This window comes from Coffea arabica, chromosome 7c (assembly GCF_036785885.1).
Source record: "Coffea arabica cultivar ET-39 chromosome 7c, Coffea Arabica ET-39 HiFi, whole genome shotgun sequence".
In the NCBI taxonomy this organism is placed as follows: Eukaryota; Viridiplantae; Streptophyta; class Magnoliopsida; order Gentianales; family Rubiaceae; genus Coffea; species Coffea arabica.
In genome coordinates, this window is record NC_092322.1 from 39,020,440 (window position 1) to 39,040,175 (window position 19,736).

Below are 19,736 nucleotides of genomic sequence, written 5' to 3' on the forward strand. Positions count from 1 at the left end.
AGCACCGGCACCGGCACCGGAAATTGGTAACGGAGCCGGCAATGGAGGTGGTGGTGGGGGAGAAAGAAGAAGAAAAGGGGAAGGGAATTTTTTTTTGTTGTGTTTTGGATATTTTAAGTGTGTAGGTTAAAAACTTTGATAAGTTTTTTGGGGTTTCTGTAGCAAAAGTTGTTAAAAAACTAGTTTTATACAAACTTGGTAAAAAACCAAGCTTCCAAACAGGGCCTATATTTGAGCACCTTTTAAATTAAATGCAAGTTGGGGATTCGCTCCCAAAAACTGTATGTACTTTAGGGAATAGGTAGCTAGAAGAGTATATTTGAGCATCTTCTAGATTATACCCACGGATTTGATCGCTAACCTGCAAATTAACAAAGAATTTGAAGGTCCTCTTACACACCCTATATGAATATGATGATATATGGCATAAATAGTGCATTTAATCCAGAAGAAGCTCACGTGCATTTAATTCTTTTTTGCACAAACTGTCAAAATAGGAGAGGTCAATTAATATAAAGTTGGTACTGGAGAACTAAAAGTTAGGGAAAAGGACAGTTTATGTGAAAAATAATTGTTAGGATAACCATTCTTTTACGGATTTTAGTTTCTTCTAAATTTTTTGCCTAAAAGATTGTTAGAATAGCAAGGTTGATTTGATATAAGGTTGGCATCAGAGCATTCAAAGTGGATAAAGGGGTTTTTAATTGCAAATATAATTTTTAGAATATCCAATTTTAGTTTTATAAATTTGGTATCTAAGCTTCTAAATTTTTCCAAATAATTGTTAGAATAGTAAGAGTAACTTAAAATATAGTTGGCATAGAGTTCAGAGTACAGGGGAATTTTATAGAAAAAATAGGAATAATTAAACTACTTGAATAAAATAAATAAATAAAAATTAAATGACAATTTATCAAAATTGAAGTAATAATAGACAAGCTCTAACCAAGAAATAACTTCAGAAATGGTTCACTTAATTGATCATTGATACAATAGTAATTTCACTTATTAACTGATAAACAAGTTATAACTGCCAAACAAGCCATGACAGTCAACTTCTCCTTAATAAATAGATAATCAAGATACGACCGTTAGTTATTACTTTAATCGAGAAATAACCCTAAGTACGACTTTAGAGTTCAATCTCCTAATTACTTTAAGAATTAAAGAAACCCTGTTCTAACCAAATAATATGCTACGAGAGTTATTTTAAATTAGTCCGTATATTTCCCTAACATAAACCCAATCATGCCAGTCACCACTAATTTAGAACAATTAAACAATTATAGATTTAATTGCCCTAATTGATTTTAGGTTATTGAATTAATCTAAATTCCGGCCCTAGATATTCGAATAATATAATAACCATAAGAAAGTAAAGTATGGAATATACGAATACCAGAAAATAAGAAGAATAAATAAAACGAATTCGATCTCATAATTTCAGGTGAACCAAATCCTCCATTGTTTCTTGACTAGAATGGTGAGTTTAGTTCATTTCCATTGAAGAAATCCTACATAAAATTGAAGAATCCATTGTCGAAAACATTCCTCAATTAGAGATGAAGTATCCGAAGAAAAGAAAGAGAAAAAGATGCAAAACGTCTCTTCTCCTCTCTCTTGCGGCCAAGAGAAGATATCTACTTGCTAGTCTCTCCTCCTTGAACTAAGAGATAAGGAAACGATAAGAGATGCTCTCTTGTTTCCTGCCACTACTAAAATACTACTTACTAATTCAAGTTAAACTATTCCAACAAATCCTACCTTAACTGAAAGGAAGAGTCAATAACAATCCTCTAGTGCTACCTTTCTAATCCGAGTTTAGAGACTTCAATCCACAGTTGGATATTACGCGTCAACTCCCGAGCTCCCCGGGACATGCAGAATTTTAATTCTGACGTGATCATGCCGAACAACAATTCTAATGAAGGAATCAGGCCTTTTAATTCCTTTTTACTCCAAATCTCTGCAACTGGCACAAATTACCAAAAATAAGAAGAATTCACCAATTAATGCAATATTTGGTAAAATGAAAGATGAAACTAAGCATAAAATTTATAACAAAATTGCTACCTATCATTAAGTGCAAAATTAACTCCTGAATAGCAATTATCTTTATTGATCTAATTTTGTTTAGACTTTTTTGTCTAAATTATTATTTGAATATTTATGACAACGTAAAATATGGGTGGCATAAGAGGACTAAAAAAGTATAAAGATTTAAGTGCAAAAAATTGTGAAGAAAGACATTCTAATTTGTCAATTTCTATTTTTTTCCTTCCAAAATCCTTTAGAACAAATAATGTTACATAGTGACGGTAATGTTATCATTTTGTATACTGCGATAGTGACTTTTTGTTGCATCTTACTGATAGGGAAGGTAAGTGATATTACCTTCCCTAGACTAGTCATCATGTAATGGGTCTAAAGCCCTCCTACCAAACCAAAAAAAAAAAAAAAAAAGTTAAGTGGTATTTTTAAAACTATAGGGATGCTAAATGATATTACTAAAAACTTTAAGGAAGGCTGTTTCAAAATTTTACAGTTTTTTTAACAACTTCAACAATTGAAAATATTTTGAAACTCGGGCTGATGAATGAAAGGGACATAGAATGTTTGTGACTTTAAGTTCAAACGTCTAGATTACTAGTTCAATCATTGTCATGTATTTTGAGTTTGAAAAAATTTTGATGTGGTCGGAAATCATTGCAAAAATCAAAACCTCCCGGAGTCTAGGAATCCTAAAGAAAGTTTGGAAGTCTTAAATGGTCCAAAAAGAATAAAAAGTTCATTATGACTCCTTGAAGAAAAAAATCACATAAATTAAACAAAAATTTGTCTAATCCAATGTAACACATCCTCAACTTCCACAAGCGCTTTGAGGTTTTAAACTCGTAATTAAAGTTGGATATTTGAATATACTAATGAGCAAAATAGATGTAGAATTAGGATAGGTCCCAAAAATGATAAACAATAATGAAAGATTTGTGCAAATGGTGTGCAGGATGAGGGTTTGTTCTGCTTTTGGTTATTATGGTAATCACGTCTTTTCCAAGTTGTTCTCTTTTCGTGAACAAATCTCATTTTTTATGCTTGGGAGAGAGAGAACCCAAAATGGGATGCATGGCATCAACAACAGTGGATTGTGCTCTCATGCCTCAGTTCAGCTAATAGTGGTATTAACTAGATGATTATGAGGTTTTTGATTTTAAGCTCTTTGTAAGATTTAGAATTTGCTTTGAAAGATGAGATGTAAAGTTTTGTAACTAAGATTTTGAGGAGCAAAATGAACATAGAAAAAACTTTAAAGGGGCAATGTGGAATGGACTCAAAAAGTTTATAGTCGAGTGATTTGACAATTAGAAGTCTTGCCTTTGATGTCTAGTCAATTATATAAGCTAGGTTGAGGAACGCTATTGTATATAGACAAGATCAGACCTTTTTTTTTTTGGTCCTCCCATCCTTTCCTGTCTCCAATTGGGACGAGATTTGATAAAGTAATTAAGCAGGTATTAAAAGAACTAATTATGTTTTGTGATGCTTCAATAGTGGTCCATCCATAAAAGAACTAATTATTTTTTTACCAGTTGAACTTTGAACAATTAATCACATTGATTGGTAAATAAAAGATGAAACAGCATAGAAAAAAGTTTAAGAAAAATTATTGCCAAGTTGAAGAATGCAAAGAAACTTCAATGGCAACCAAATACCCTTTATGGATCATTTCAATCTGTAGCAGCATTATGATAAAGTATAAGCACTATTAGACATCAAACCAGAAGGAACATGGAGAACATTATACAAAGATATATTACAATGGATTGATAGAATGCATGACTGTGCTTGCCCCTGCAATGAGCAAGTAATACAGCTGCATCAAGTTCAAACCAAATAATCTGGAAGCTCTAAAAATTGCAAATTCAATTGTTATATCATTGTACTGATTTAACATACACATACAAATATATCTAACCTGATGAGTGGAGTGATCACACCAAATTAAGAAAAGACATGAATGCTTCAGTTTCATCCCAAATCTACTCATGAAGAAGGAACAATTGCAGTTCTACATCAGTTGAATGAAGAGGTACACAGATCACCTGACAAAAAAGGTTATCTAGTTTATCTGATTTGTCATTTTGATCAGTTCGAGCAATTCACCCCCTTAAAATGGAAAACAAAATGTGAAACAACGTAAAAGGACTGTAAGAAAAATTGCTCCTTTAGAATATTGCTTAGTGAAGAATAAAATATTTGTACTTCAGCAAAATATTAGTGAAGAAAGACACCTGTTTTTAGATATTTAAAGCTATTTCTAGATCTCAATGTTAATGAAACATGCTCTTCATATAACAATGTAATGCAAATTATAAAGGTCAAGTTTTGGCGCAACATTTTACAACTGAGTCATATGGCTTTTCTCCGTTGAAAAGTAACACAAACTGGTTTGTGTCTCTACTTAATATTTGTTGCAAAACTGCTATTGTATATTTCAACATATCAATCAATTTAGTTATGGCTTTTTTTGAGGAAAAATAGAAGCAACTTATACTTTTCTGTACGACTCTTACTTAGATACACAATTTGGGATTATAGATCCTTATATGAACAATATTCAACATTGAATATTGCTAACGTTGGTTTGGTTAATGCATGATTGTGTTTGCCATTGCAATTGGAAAGTTATATAGCAGTATCGGTTTCAAACAGAAGAATTTGGAAGCCTCCAGAAATTGCTTTGATAGATAAACGAATTAATATATCATTGAACTGATTCAACATATATATACAGATGAAAAATGGACTTGAATCATTATATAATTGAATTGATTCTACACATTCAAAGTATAATTTTAACTAACCTGATGAGTGGAATCCCACTGTACGTTCACTCTCACCCAGTTCAAGTATAGTGAGACAAAATAAACTCTCTTTCTGAGCAAATCTCCTCTGCTTCTGAGCAATTGGAGGAAATCTCCTCTGCTTCTGAGCAATTTGTCTCATGACAATTTTTAATTATGATCTTTAGAACCTCATTTCCACTATCCATCTGTTCTTGCTGAATTTGCCTTACTGAATTTGCAACAGACTCACGGCACCATTTTACCTCAATCATTTCAAGAGTCAGACATTCTGCCAAACAAGCAGGAACCTCTTCCAGCTTCAAACAATTGCACACAACCAATTTCTCAAGATGGCAAAAATTATCAGAAGTTGCAGTCCAGTTGCGAATGCTCAACCATGACAATTCCAAGAATCGGAGTTTAGGGAACTCCCCTTCTTTCATTACCCATTCTTCTCCGACAAAGGATTCAGACCGTAATTTAAGCACTTCAAGATTGGGCAACTTTCCAATTGTTGAAATTTCACTCCATGGCTGATAATTAAATATGAAAGTCAACTTCTTCAAATTCAAAGGGAATTTAAATTCATATCCCTTTAATTCAATCAAATGAAGTGATTCTAGTCGTCTCATACAGTCAAACTCAAGAATCTCTTTGCTACTTCTAGTTGCAAAAGTGAGTCTACGAGCTGGCTGGGATCTTTTGCAGCTACATTTTAGCCTGCGGATGGTTGGTAACTTTGCTAGTATCTTTTGCAAGCTTTGGGAGAAGGGTTCAATTATTGTAAGGTTTAAAGTGTCTAAATGAACTAAATTTGGGGACACTTCAAGATTTTCAGCTGGAAAAATGAAACCACGAGTCCTATCTGTAGTACATAGATAACTCAATCTCTTAAGGTTCCAAATAGTATTTGGCAGCTCAATTTGATCAAACGGGTGTTCTACGATAAGAGTTTCTAACCTTGAGAGGTTCTCTATCGCAGATGGGATGGATCTTGTTCCATGGAGCACCAGGTATCTCAAGTGAACAAGCGATGCCACTTCCATTGGTACATAATTATATCTCCCCAAATCCAGCACTCTAAGAAGTTTAGGTAACAAAGTCCCTAACTCCTCCTTTTCAGTTAGATAATAATTACCAACAAGTCCAGACAAGAGCAAACTGCGTAAATTGGGAAAAATTAGCATTAATTCCCAAATCTTTAATTCCCCGGTATTGTGAGCACGAACTCGGTAGTGGTTGCTTAATCCAGCAAGACTGAAAGAGTCTTTCAAAATATGAATAACACATACAAAACTTTCTTCTTTGGCTTTTTCCACACAATACTCATGTACCAAATCATGAAGTTGGCAGGCTTTGGCTCCACCCATAGTTCTTTGTTTGGTAACCACAACTAAACTTCTACTAATTAGAGCCATCAAGTAGTCATAAGCCGATTCCTCTAAACTTTTTCCTTTAGCTTGTTGCACCAATCCTTCAGCGATCCAAAGCCATAACAACCTTCGCACGTTAATAACCTCATCTTCTTGAAATGCAGCAAAGTATAGAAGGCATGGCTTCAAATAATCCGGTAAATGACTGTAACTCAACTCAAGTGTCTTCTTACAGCCTTTATTGTCAAGTACAATAAAGTTTAGACATTTTGCAACTTCTTCCCATCTATCTTGTGTAGTAGTAGCAAGAATTCCACCTACAAGGACAACTGTGAGGGGTAAGCCCCTACAAGTTTTCGCTATTTGAAATCCAACTTCACTTAGTGTTGGAGGACAGCCTTCTTTGAAAAATAGCTTTTTCTGCAACAATGTCCAACTCTCTTCATCAGTAAGTGGGCAGAGATGGTAAGACTTGCTATCAGGTCTGAATTGCGAAGACAAATTCTGCAATCTGCTGGTGAAGAGAATCCTACTTCCATTGGCATTATTCGGCAATGATTTTTCCAACAAATTCCATGCCTCAACGTCCCACAAGTCATCCAAAACAAGGAGATACCTTCTTCTCAGCAAAACCTGCCTTAGATTCTCAGCCAAATCATTTTCATTCTTCTTAAGATATTTGTCAGGATTCTCAGAAGAAATACTACACAAAAGCTGAACTAACAAACTATGCATGCTATACATTTGAGAGACACAACACCAGCAACGCACATGGAAATGTGACATAACTGAATCAGCAATATAAACTTTTTTGGCTAATGTGGTCTTGCCAAGCCCAGGCATACCTACAATGGGAACAAAATCCAACTGCTTTGATCCACTCCTAAGTCGATCAATGATAGATTTCACCTTGTCATCGAGACCCACCAGATCTTCATGGTGTATGGCAGCAATAAGTTGTGATGGTATGTGAATGGACGTCTTGTTAACTCTCTGGATTTGACCATTTTGTATCTCCAGGGCCTCAATCTTCAGAAGATTGATATCTCTAGCAACAACATCCAAAGAATCTTCACACTTATCACCAACTAGTGTCGTGTCAATCAATAACTCTGCCTTGTATGTAGCCTCCATAACCTGGCTCCAAAAAGCTTGGAGTTTTCCATTCTGATAGCGCTGCTCCTTGATATTCACGAGGACATGTCTCAAGAATTCGAGATCTTTTTCGATCCTTTGGATTCTATCCTGTAGAAAAACAATTGAATCATTAGCATCATCACACCTTGCTAGTTCCTTGAGATTTTCTAGGAAAAATTCCATACAGCCCAACTCATTGGATCTAGGATAATTAAATGATGAATATGGTGATGTTAGTTGGTAATTGTGTGCAACCTCTGCCACCAAATACTTGAGAACTTTGTGCAAATGAAACAGCCCAAGATCCGTTTCCTTGGGCAAGCCTTCTTTGATTTCATTGATAGAAAGAGAGAAGATCAGAATTCCTGCATCACAGACCATAACTCCAATAAGATCCTGTATTTCATCACGTAGTTTCTCCTTCTGTTTAAGAAGGATACTTAGGTATTTTATTCCCCGATGGAGTTTTAGCATCTGATCCTTCACTTGAGCCTGAAAACTGGCATAAGATTCTAGTAGATCGTAGAGATAATCATGGAGAGAACCAATAAATTGGACTACCCCTAGATCCTCATTCTCCTTAAGGGCTAAAGCATACGATGATCTTGGTTGTTTCTTTGAAGCTGTCAGGACATGGATACAAGTTTCTCGGACTTGGAGATCAAGAAGATTAATTTGATCGAGCACTTGTATTTCATGTCTGCCAAACCGACATACAGAAATCAGGCGTCCAGCCATAACTGCAGTGTAAGTTGAGAGATTTGCAAGTTGCGTATGCTCAAAACCTTGCATTGTTGCCAAGCCAATGAGATTCCTCAAGAGTTTTAGCTGGCAACTAATGGTATCCCATAGCCTCCATTCACATAACAGCTCCTCCAGACTATCTGAAAGGGACTCAATAAGATCCATGAGTAGTTGTGGATCTTCTGGTGAGTAACAGTCGAAGAAGATGATGGCGCATGATTTCTTGATATCTGTCTCAAGAAACATTTTGATATTTCCCTCGGATCTGGTTAGCGCACCTATTATGATGCCAAAATTTGGGGAAACGATTTTTTTGTATAGAAGATAAGCAGAATAAAGATCATGAAACATCTTGACAACCACATCTTGAATGCTAAAGCAAATAATGTTACGTCTCAAACTTTCGGACATAATATTACCCGTGTCCTCCTGATCATGCTCCAAAAGTGCTTTGTGGTTCCCCTTCCTCCTACAATTTTTGACATACAGAAAAATGGTTTTCAATAATCTCACCTGCTTCTTCGGGTACTCCAGGAACAAATCCGCGAAAGGGTCGCACTTCTCAAGCTCGGTGAGAAAATCTAAAACAAGATCAAAGCAACTAGTGCCCGTGCTGGAGGAGATGTGATGCGACTGCAGATAGTCATCTAAAGCAAAATCAAAGCAACTAGTGCTAGTGCTGGAGGAGATGTGATGCGACTGCAGATGATCATCTAAACAAAAATTAGAGCAACAAGGGCATCTGGAGTTACTGCAGGAGGGAATCACCATTATGGTATCTTCTCTTCCCTCTAATTTCAGACTTCCATCTGGTTTAGCCACTGAATAAAATTAGCTCAGGATCTAAAACTTTCTCATCTAACAATAGCCAACAAACAACAGGCTGGACTGTTTTGCTTCCCTACTTTTTTTGTGTAAATATTGTAGGACACTATCTTGTTGGCAGAAGATATGGGGCAGCAGAACTGCAGAAATAATTAAAAAGTAAAATAACTGAGGCCGAGACCAAGGGCTAAATTACCGTTTTTGTCCCTTGAAAATACGGAATTTTTTACATGCCTTAAAGCAGGAATAAAAGATAAATGACAAGAGGCATGTTAGGAATAAAAAAAAGGATTTTGAAAAGAGTTAGACGTGGTCTTTTTACAATTTTAGGCTGAAATACCAACATAAAAAGTGTGTGACAACCATTATTAATTGTTGGATTAATCACAAACTCCTCCTAACGCGGTCAGGTTTACAATTTACCCCTTAAATTTATTTTTCCATTTAACTCTCTAAAATACAAAACTAACACCTATTATTTTTTTTAAAGTTAGTTTTTATTTTTCAAATTCTTATTTTTGAGAAAATAATCCATTAGTTTCCTTTTCAAAAGTTATCCTAGTCAAATAATCGAATTTTACTTAAATTTATGTTATATATTAATTGTTTTAAATGTAGTGACTCTACATTAATTTGTACTTTTTATTTGTCATAATCTATAAATATCAAGAAACTACACACACACAACACACAGGCACACACATATATAGTAAATTACTAGTTAGTTATATTCTAATTGGCTTCATCCATTTTTTAATCTAATAAATTAAAGGGAAAATTTGTTTTTATATCCTTATAATTAATTAATTCAAAATAAATTACTCATGTTTACAATCACGTGCACATGTAGACTATTTAAACATCTTTTTGTTCATTATCTTCTAATGAATTTTTTGTTATCTTATTATTTTCTTTAATATTTTTAAAAAATAATCAAATATATTAATATTCTCTAATGAATCTACTTCTTTCCTTTGGTACTTTATCACCATAAATTAGAATGATCAAAATTGAATCACACGTCCCCAAAAACTTCAGTAGTGCCAAACAAAGACCAAGACCAAGATCAAAGTCTTCATTTGTGTCCCTTGAAAATAAAGTACTAACCAATCTGTCCTTTATTAGTGGCTACGAGTGCGCACCAATTTGGTCGCTTGCTTTTTTTATGACCAAATTGAAGATAGATCCCCCCATTTGAAGCTCAAATTCATTTAATGGTTTCTGCATTAATTTCAAGTTTTCAAACTAATTGTCTGGTTTGAATCACAGCATAAATCAATCAGAGAAACAACCAGAATCGTCCTGCAATAACATTGCTCCTAGCTTGTAGCTCTAAATAAATGTTGATAGAGGTACAATTCAGTTTTAAAAAATGTAGAATGCAATTCAAGAAAATGATTTTGTGCTTCAAAAAGAAAATCATGTTCTACTATTAACTCAAAAAATAGTTGCTCCTTTTTGTATAAATTGTATTTATTTTAAAACACTTGAAAATGTAGAGGCAGTTTTCAAATTGCATATGTACAGTGCAAACACATGGATTATCCAATACTAAAAAGTAAAAACTAATGATAGGATTCTCTAGCTGAGAATTAACGAGATTATGCCTACTTATTACATAGGTTATTTTTGGCCCCTATCTTTTACCTTTTGGGAGGTAATGGCGCAACGGATCTTCTGTCCCACACCCTGTGCCACTCTCTGTCCCACTTTTTATTATATTGCTATTTCTCCTACATAAACATCACGTTTTAATTCTTTTTTGCTTCCTTAAGATCCAATAACTATTAATTGAGTAATACACAAAATTTAACAAACTCAAAAAATCAAAATGCATAAAAAATGAGATTTTTTATGAATTTTCTGCTGTATTTTTTAATTTTCTATTATATATTGCTTTTTTGAAACTGTTATATTTATTTTTTATTGAATTAATAGTTATTGGATCTTAAGGAAACAAAAAAGAATTAAAACATGATGTTTATGTAGGAGAAATAGCAATATAATAAAAAGTGGGACAAAGAGTGGCACAGGATGTGGGACAGAAGATGCGTTGCGAGGTAACGGGTATAGTATTTTAGTCTTGGTCTATCACCTGGCGGTACCAAATAGGAACACGGAACAACATCCACAAATGGGACATGCAGGAAATTGATGTCTTATAACATTGGTGATTGGTCTTATAAATTCTCTCAACTGGTACATAATAGTATTTGCGTCTTAAATGTGTTTATGAGAACGGAAATATTTGCATTCCCGGAATATTCTTTCTTTCGTGTACGCTTGAATTAGTGTAAATTTTTTCAGATCAATATCATAATTTTTAAACTCGAATTCATTTCGATTTGTACTGCATAAACATTAAAAAGTATATTTGGAGATGTTCTTTATTCACTTATCAAAGTAATCTGGATGACCTCAGGTAAATTACTGTCAATCCATGAAACACAATGGTAGTTTAATTGTTATATATTGAGGATAGAAATGTGATTGTGTGTATTTACATTGGTAATTAAATGAAATTTAGGAGTGTAGCTGGTGCTCATGCCTATTAGAAAAATTTATATTCCAAATTTCAAATTTCCATAACTTTCTTAGTATGATATGACAACAGTAATATGTTATTGTCAAAACTCTCTCTCTCTCTCCTTTTTTTCTTTGGGTATACACATTGCTTGAAAGACACCTTTATTTTTTTCGTTTTGGCGTGTGTGGTGGGGTTTAGTAGTGATAAATATTGCGAGACTTTTCCTTCTTCTACTTGAAGTTCAATCAAAGAAAGATGCTATTGGAGACCACAACAAATGAACTTCATTATTGGAGGGACTAACTCCACTTTGCTGCATTTTTGGATAAATGATCTGTTTAGGTGGTTGTTGAGTTGAAACCATTAGAATAGTGATCTGTGCTTTTGGCTATATTATTAAAGGGACTAACTCCACTTTACAAGCTCGAACTAGTATTACTTTTCTACCTTGTACTATAAATTTCAATTTTAAACACTTTACAATTTAAATTCTCATTTTTGAACTTTTTGTACCATAAAGTTTTAAGTTTGTCCTATTCAAGTCTCATTTTAGTTTAATTTTGGACCCTTTCTTAGCCAAAATACTTTTACCTACTCATGGTTGGTCAAAAATATTAATACTTTTGAATAACAGAAAGTACCAAAATTGGGAATACAATAGTGAAATGAGAAAGACACGGATAATGAACTCACATCGGTTAAAAAATAATGTATATTATATATACATTTTCCAAAATTTAGATTTTGGGCCAAATTTTTAATTCAGTAGTAGTACAGTAAAACAACCGAAAAACGGGTTTATCACAAAAAGGGGGGTTAAGAGGTAATGTGAGAATTAGGATATACATTAGGAGATTAGTTCCAAATTTCTCTAAAAGGATTGTGTAGGTATTTTTCAAAATTTCTTGTTTTAATAGCCAAGAAATGGCACAATAAACAGATTGAGTCCCTAACGAATGACTAAAATTTGATAAAGTTAATAAATTGATCGTGAATTTATAACTATTTGGTTCAGCAAGTCTACAATAATTTATATCTTTAATTAATGTGCATTGCACATTGTTGGGGTGTTCTTTACTTAGTAAATCTAAAATTGAGAAGCAATGCTGAGCCATAATTGCTTCAGCAAATTTAGCAATACATGTATTCATATCAAGAATTGATTTATCTAATGCTGAGTCAAGCAAAAAAGGTGGAATTTTCTCCAATTTCATCTTTAATTTCCTGGAGTTTCTTTCCGCACAATGGGGTAGGGAGGAAATTGCTTTAAACGGAAACCGTAAATCCCAGGCATAAGTGAGGCGATGATATGCAAGTATGAGATGTCAAGAACACATGGAAAAAGCCATATATTTTTCAACCAAAAATAATGTACAAAAAAAAAAAAGAAAAAGAAATGCAGAACTTACTTAGGATTTGGAGAGAATGAATAATCTGGGAACCTGCGCAAATTCCAATTTATATGGTGAAGATACGTTAAAAAAAAAAAAGAAAAAACAAAGAAAAGAACTTCAAATATTTTTAAAAAAATACAAAATTCAGCACACACTTGAGAGAAAATGAAACCTGTGAAATAGCTGGTGATCTTGTGAATATGCAAAAATACCCAGTGTATCGTGTACCTAGTCATTCAAAATTAAGTTTAAGGAAAAAAAAGAAAATATAAAGAATTCGTATACGCAGGACTCTTTGCAAGTGAGATGGTACATTATAATTGACAAAGGGTTTTCTTTAGTTTCTTCCAATTTTCAATTATAGGTACACTCGATGTGCACATGATATCAAGACAACATTAAAAGGAAAAAAATAAAAAATAAAAAATTTTTATTTACAGAAACTGAATGGAGAAGACTGTAATTATTAGTGAAACAATAAAGAACTATAAGTTAGCATGTGTATGTCATTACAATTAAACTCATGCAGTTCCATTTAGAAGTTAATTTGGCAGAGTAATGGAGAGATTGTAGAATTTGAGTATTATGAGATTTTTATCCAATTATCTATATTTGACTTTTTTTTATCTAATCTATTACTCTATCAAGGTGTTGAACTTCTTAAAGTAATCTAAAATTGACTAATCTTTTGCTTACAAAATCCCTTAAGTCATTATTGTAGATATTTAGCAATACATTTATCAAATTTCTCTACTGGATAGTGTTTTAAGTTGTTGGGCATGATATCCAAGTCAGTTTGATTAACAAGAAATGTTAGTGGTGTGTCTAAAGTTAATTAGGAAGTACCAAATCCATCCCCGAATACAGGCATAGAAAGATGAATATATTCTCTGAACAAATTTCTAATACAGAAATTTTCAATGCCTAATTGTAACTCAAAGTAATTCCTATCCTTTCACTATGATTAACACCTAATCTTACTTTGTTAAAAAAATAATTGGTAACCTGGAAGAATTACTACAGATAGTTTCTCCTTAATAATCTTGAAAGTAAATCATTGCATGTATTTAATATTAAAAGAAATAGTATTTTGACTTAATGCGAGCTGAATCATGGCATCGTAAGTCCAAAACAAACTCTTCAAAAGAACTACAATTCTAGGTCAAATAAACGAGGAGCTAATATTTATTTAAGAAAATGAAAAAGAAAGCTAAAAAACACATGAGGCACTTTAGTTTAAGTTTTCATTTCTCTAAATTCTTATTCGATACTTTAATTAGAAAATGTATATTTTAATCATCAAATTTGCTACGTTAGGATGCTCATGTAATTTGACTTATTCTAGAAGAAAATCTAAAGAGTTTCAATTATAAAATTTCTACTTTTAATGAATACTAATTCATAACTAAAAGCTAGTAAATTTATTTAGAGAAAACATATTACATCATTAACTATTAGCACCAATGTAAGTTCGAGAGGAGAGGGTTGGATTGGATAGTAAGATGGGAAAAATTGTAAATAGAAGATTTTGAATTCAAGATCTCCCATTTATCAAAAAATAAAAAGCAAACTAAAAAAAACCACCGTGTAAGTATGCTTATATAAGTATTTAGCCTCCAACCAAGAAGGAGAACTAAGAAAAACAACAAAAGTAAAAAGTTTAGAAGTTTTTTGCTATAATTTCTTTTACAATTATTACTCACATCATTTGATTACCATTTCATATAAATTAGCAGAATTAGATTATGTTTTCTGACTTCAAAATGAATCAACTCAACCAATGATTCCCTCAATTTAGCTAGACATAATTAAGAATAGATAAACCATTGAAGCTCTTTTACTTTTTTTATTAGTTTTGAGATGATTATAGTTTCAGCAAAAACAAAGGAAGTATCAAACAACTAGGAAACTGATTTTGTTCTCCATTGAAGCTCTTTCTTTCATTCCCTTGTTTTATATTTTTCCTTCAACATACAGAATATATAAACTGCAGAGGAAATTGAATAAATTATGAACTTATTCTTCTATTCTTTTCTCCTTTTTCAATTTCCTTGAAATTAAAAATACCTGTTGTTGATCTCTATTTGAGGAAATTGACTGCAGAAGCTCCGGCAACTGGCAGGCACCAGTTTCGCCACCTCCCTAACAACCGCCTCTTACTCCACTCCTGTAGTTGAATCTCAGAAAATTTATCACAGTAAAGGCAAATTTTTCATGGGATTTCTTCGAAAAGTATACTCCAATACAAGCAGATTTGTGAGTCACTGCTGAGTGTCTGAGACGAGATAGCTTCATTCACAATAGCAGGCCTTCACTTTCTTGCCCACAGATCAAAGGTTGGTTTTGTGAAGAAGAATATGCTTTACATTTTTCTTGCCCATAATAATGCTGCCTTTTGTTTTTCCAAATAAACAATTAGGGATGGCAACGGGGCGGGGTTGGAGCCATCCCCCGCCCCACTGCCTACAAATTCCCCCCGCCCCCGCCCCGCTTCTCCCACGGCTGTCCCCGTGGGGGTGTAAAAATTTATTATAGTTAAATTTTAGCAAATAATGAAGTACTAAAATATCAACACATCATCAAATTATTATTCATTGTAATTTTACAATTGAAACTTATAAAAACAATCAAACAAAAATTATTTGAATACAATCCAACATGATGAAATAAATATAACTAAAGTAGTCAAGTTTTCACTTTTAGCACATATACAATTACTAATTTATTATTGTGCTTGTGCTTTTTCTAAGAAAAAAATGTTATTGTATTAAGTGTAATTAGGGATTTAGTATAAATGTATTAGTAAATTTAGTATAACCAATTAATAATTTGTATTAGTGCACATATATAATTATTAGTATAATTAATAATATCAATTATATTATATATACTAATAGACATTATATAATACATATAACTAATAATATCATTATCATAAGTTTGTAACTAATTAAATTATATATTATATATATAATTATATACATATATATATTATATATTTATTTTTTTAAAGCGGGGTATAGGGCGGGGCGACACTCCCCCGCCCCAACCCCCTCCCCATTAGCCCCTTGCGGGGTGGGTGACCGCCATCCCTATAAACAATGATGGTTCTGTGAAGAAGATCTTAGTTGGGCGGGGCCTCAATAATAATTAGTGCTAGTTGGGCGGGGCCTTCACAATTTTAAAGTTTTTCTTTTTCAATTTTTTAGTTAGAAAACACAAATTTCAATTGAGAAGATCTCCACCATGATTTTTTTCTTTTATTTTTTTCCAATGGATTATAATAGCATCACGTACTGATAGTTACAGACATATATATAATTCCCTCAGTCATCACTTGTAAGTATTTTTTTTTTTTGTTTTACTTATAAGTATGTTAAGTACTCACGAAACTGTCAAGATAAGAAATAAGGATAAATAATAATGAAAGACTTAGAAATTTTAGTGGCTTCACAGTATTTGTAACATTTCTATCTTCTTTTATTGCAATTGTGCATGATACTTCTTGTCGTTTGGATTATTGACCTTTTTTACATTAATAACCTTTTGTTTTTTTTTTTGCTTGTTGAATTTTGCTAGATTAGTAACAAGTAGCTCTTGTGTACATGAGTAGCAATATGTTTTGGTACTTTTTTTTTGTCTTTTTTTTTTTTTTGGTTAAATGCATTAAACCCCACTGAACTTTACCCTTAGTTGCGTTTTACCCCTTGAACTCATTAAATAAGCGCTTTGCCCTCATATTTGATATTTTAAAACAAAATTACACTTACTAATTTATTTTGTTTCTTTTTGTTATTCAATCCCTTATTTTTCCTTTTTTGCTACTTTCTTTTATTTTTTTCTTTTTTTTCCATTTTCCTTTTTTTCACTGCTTTTATGTCACTATTTATTTCACTTTCCTATTAGTATTATTAATTTGTGTGCTTATTATAAAAATGTAATTGTCTTTTACTTATAATTTCAATCTTGTTTTATTTATTTACACTATTAGAACATTCAAAACAAACTGTATGGCATAAAAGACGTAGCATATGCTTGCCATAATCAAAAGGGTATACTGCTAGCAATTTGACTATTTAAAAAATTATTAGTGAACTAGATCTTTAAATTGCTTAATATTTAAAAATATATCCCAAAAATCTAAATGTTTATTTACTTCTTTTTTATGTATAGTTGATTAACAGTTATTTTATTATGATTTTTTAATTTGTTACTATTGTTATTAAAAAATAATTTATTCTAAATTCTATATGTATTGATTTAAGAAATATATGAAATAGTTTATATTCATAGATAACATATACTTTGTTATAGCATAGACTTTATGATAATATTACTTCAAATAACAAAAGTAAAAAAGATAGAAATAAACAAAGATGAAGCTTAAGAAAATTAAAATTAATATATGGATAATCATAGTAAAGAGAAGAAAGTAGTTGATCATATGAGAGATGGGAGAAAAGTTTTAAAAAAATATAGAGAAAATGAACAAGTAGAAAAAGGCAAAAAAGGAGAAAAAGAAATAAAATAACAATTAATATAGAAGGAATTAATACTTTTGTCCTAAAACATAAAATAGGGGGACAAAGTGCCTATTTATTGAATTGAGGGGATAAAAAGCAACTGAAGATAAAATTCAAAGGGGTTTAATGCTTTTAACCGTGGGTTTTGAAAAGTTTTTGGTCTATTGAAATAATTAAGGCTTTTTTTCCTTTTCTTTGCGTGGCTGGAATTAGCATAGCCTTTCTACTTTTTATTTTTTAGTTTTGCTAAAGACTAGTAATCAGTCTTGCTTAACAAGCACAGAGCAAATGGCTTCAACATCATGTTGAATATGATGTTGTAAGAAAATTAATGTCCAGCTTACTTGAGAGTTGAAAATGTCAACAATAGTTAGGTGATCGAGATTGGATTTGCATTCAAAAATGAGCCTAGATAAAATAACAGGAAAATTTTCCAGGATATCGGTATTTGGATCACAAGAATGATTACACATGAGATGAGAAGAGTGTAGATCATGAATTATGCTGGTTACCAAGTCTTAATTTCTGAAGCAAATAATAATCCATCTCAAACTTTGTTAGTCTTATCCTTGCCCCTGTCCTCCTCATATGCATGCATCAAAAGTGTTTCTTGGTTCCTCCTCTTCCTACGAATTGGCATAAACAAAAAAGACTACCAATAGTCTAACCTCCATCTCCAGGAACTTGATTTTATCCTCCCACAAACTAGAGAACCTCTCAAGCCAGTCCAGATAATCCAAAGCAAAGCGAAACCATAACGCGCTACTAAAATCAAAGCAACTAATGCCACTGCTGGAGGAGATCTCCATCATGGCATCTTCTTTTCACTCCTGATTTTAGATTTCTATCTGGTTTAATTAGCTCTTCTGTAAACTCAGTTCAAGATGTACAACTCTGTCATGATCTGACAGTAGTGAATACTGCCAACTAGACTCTTTTGTATCTATATACATATTGTATTGGGAAAATGTTGCAAAATGCTATCTCATTCACATGAGAAATGGTGCAGCAGTAAATAAAAAATTGTGACCAGAGTTTCCCGGCAACTTCTGTTGTGGCAAATGAAGACAACTTACTGCGGTATCTCATCGAGGAATCTCTCTATCGAGGAGAAAGTTATGGTATTTGTCCCTCATTTTTATTGGTAGATCTGTACCAGTGTGGTGCATTTTTTTTTTTTTTTTTTACAACTTCATGGCATTCTTATTAGTTAACTTGGAGCATCTACCAATTTCTGGTCCCCTTGGTTAATAGTATAACTGTCCAAGGACACTGAACCTGCACATGATCAAGATTCTTGTGTCTGATTCTTGAGATTTTTATTTTGCTTGTAATTAATCTCTCTAGAGGGTGGAACAGTTATATTGCTACATCAGTTGAATGAAGACGTATAAGGATAGCGGGAAACTCTAAAACCCCTTCCCTGTCCACCTGAAAAATTTGTACTTTTTTTGGCAAATTTTGTATATGGGGGTGGGATGCTAACTCAAATTTATTGAAACATAGAAAAACAAGTAAACATAGAGGGGGGACATACATCTTTACCTCCATTACATGCCAAGCAATAAAGCAATAAACGAGGAGCACTTACTCCCTTACAAAGGAAGTACGAATATAAGCAAAACCTTGCCCATCTAATTGTAAAATAGCCCTACATTGACTCGATAAATCTGCAATATTATTAAAAATGATGAGTGAAAAACCATGCAAAGAGGCCAAAAAATCCACAGCAGAATTAATTTCTTGATAAACGTGGAAAACCTTGCTTGAAAGTTGCCCCAAAAATAACAAAATCCTCTCAATGTCAATAGTTATACACAAAGACCACCTCACCTTTTTAGAAGTTTGAAGAATACGCAGTAAAACTTGAGAATCCACTTCAACAAGCAATGGAAAAATCCTGTGCCGTAGACATTCTTGCAAACCAAAATACAGAGCCGAAGATTCAGTAGATAAAACATATAATTCACCACGCTCTGTATAAAAAGCAAATAGAAATTCTCCGTTAATTCCATGAGTAATACCAAACCTGAAGCTATCCCCTCTCTAAACCTCGCATCCATATTCAATTTCCAAAACCTTGAAAATTGTGTACTTACTGCAAAAGAAAAGAAAACATTTCCTTATGTTTTTAGATTTTTTTGTTTGATATTTAGAGCTACTTCAAGGAAAATTCTAAAGTGATGAAGAGTTACCATAAGTACCTTACGTGATGCCATGTGCAGGTTTTTGATTTACTATATATTATAGGTTTCATTAGGGACAAAATTATGATAGTAAATTTAGTACAACCAATGGTAAGTTTTTGTATAAAAGAAGATTCACAATATATGTAACTTACCCTTTAAATAACAAATCTTACTAAATTT

General features: G+C 32.6%; 1 protein-coding gene and 1 long non-coding RNA gene across 3 annotated transcripts; both read right to left on the reverse strand.

Annotated features, from left to right (window-relative positions):
• Window positions 1–3,694: 3,694 nt before the first annotated feature.
• Window positions 3,695–9,023, reverse strand: LOC113698368 (putative late blight resistance protein homolog R1A-3). Of its 2 annotated transcripts, XM_072056803.1 has the most exons (4): window positions 7,610–9,023; window positions 4,863–7,462; window positions 3,974–4,100; window positions 3,695–3,849 (listed from the first exon to the last, which is right to left on the reverse strand). In XM_072056803.1, exons 1-2 carry the CDS (start codon window positions 8,867–8,869, stop codon window positions 4,904–4,906), a joined length of 3,819 nt encoding a protein of 1,272 aa, XP_071912904.1. In that variant the 5' UTR covers window positions 8,870–9,023; the 3' UTR covers window positions 3,695–3,849; window positions 3,974–4,100; window positions 4,863–4,903. The 2 variants fall into 2 exon arrangements, with proteins under 2 accessions (XP_071912904.1, XP_027073962.1); XM_027218161.2 differs by having other exon boundaries at window positions 4,863–9,023.
• Window positions 9,024–12,634: 3,611 nt separating this feature from the next.
• On the reverse strand, window positions 12,635–15,189 carry LOC140010248 (uncharacterized). The gene is made up of 3 exons (XR_011817545.1): window positions 14,912–15,189; window positions 13,017–13,072; window positions 12,635–12,892 (listed from the first exon to the last, which is right to left on the reverse strand). It is a non-coding gene; the product is annotated as an uncharacterized lncRNA (long non-coding RNA).
• Window positions 15,190–19,736: the final 4,547 nt, after the last annotated feature.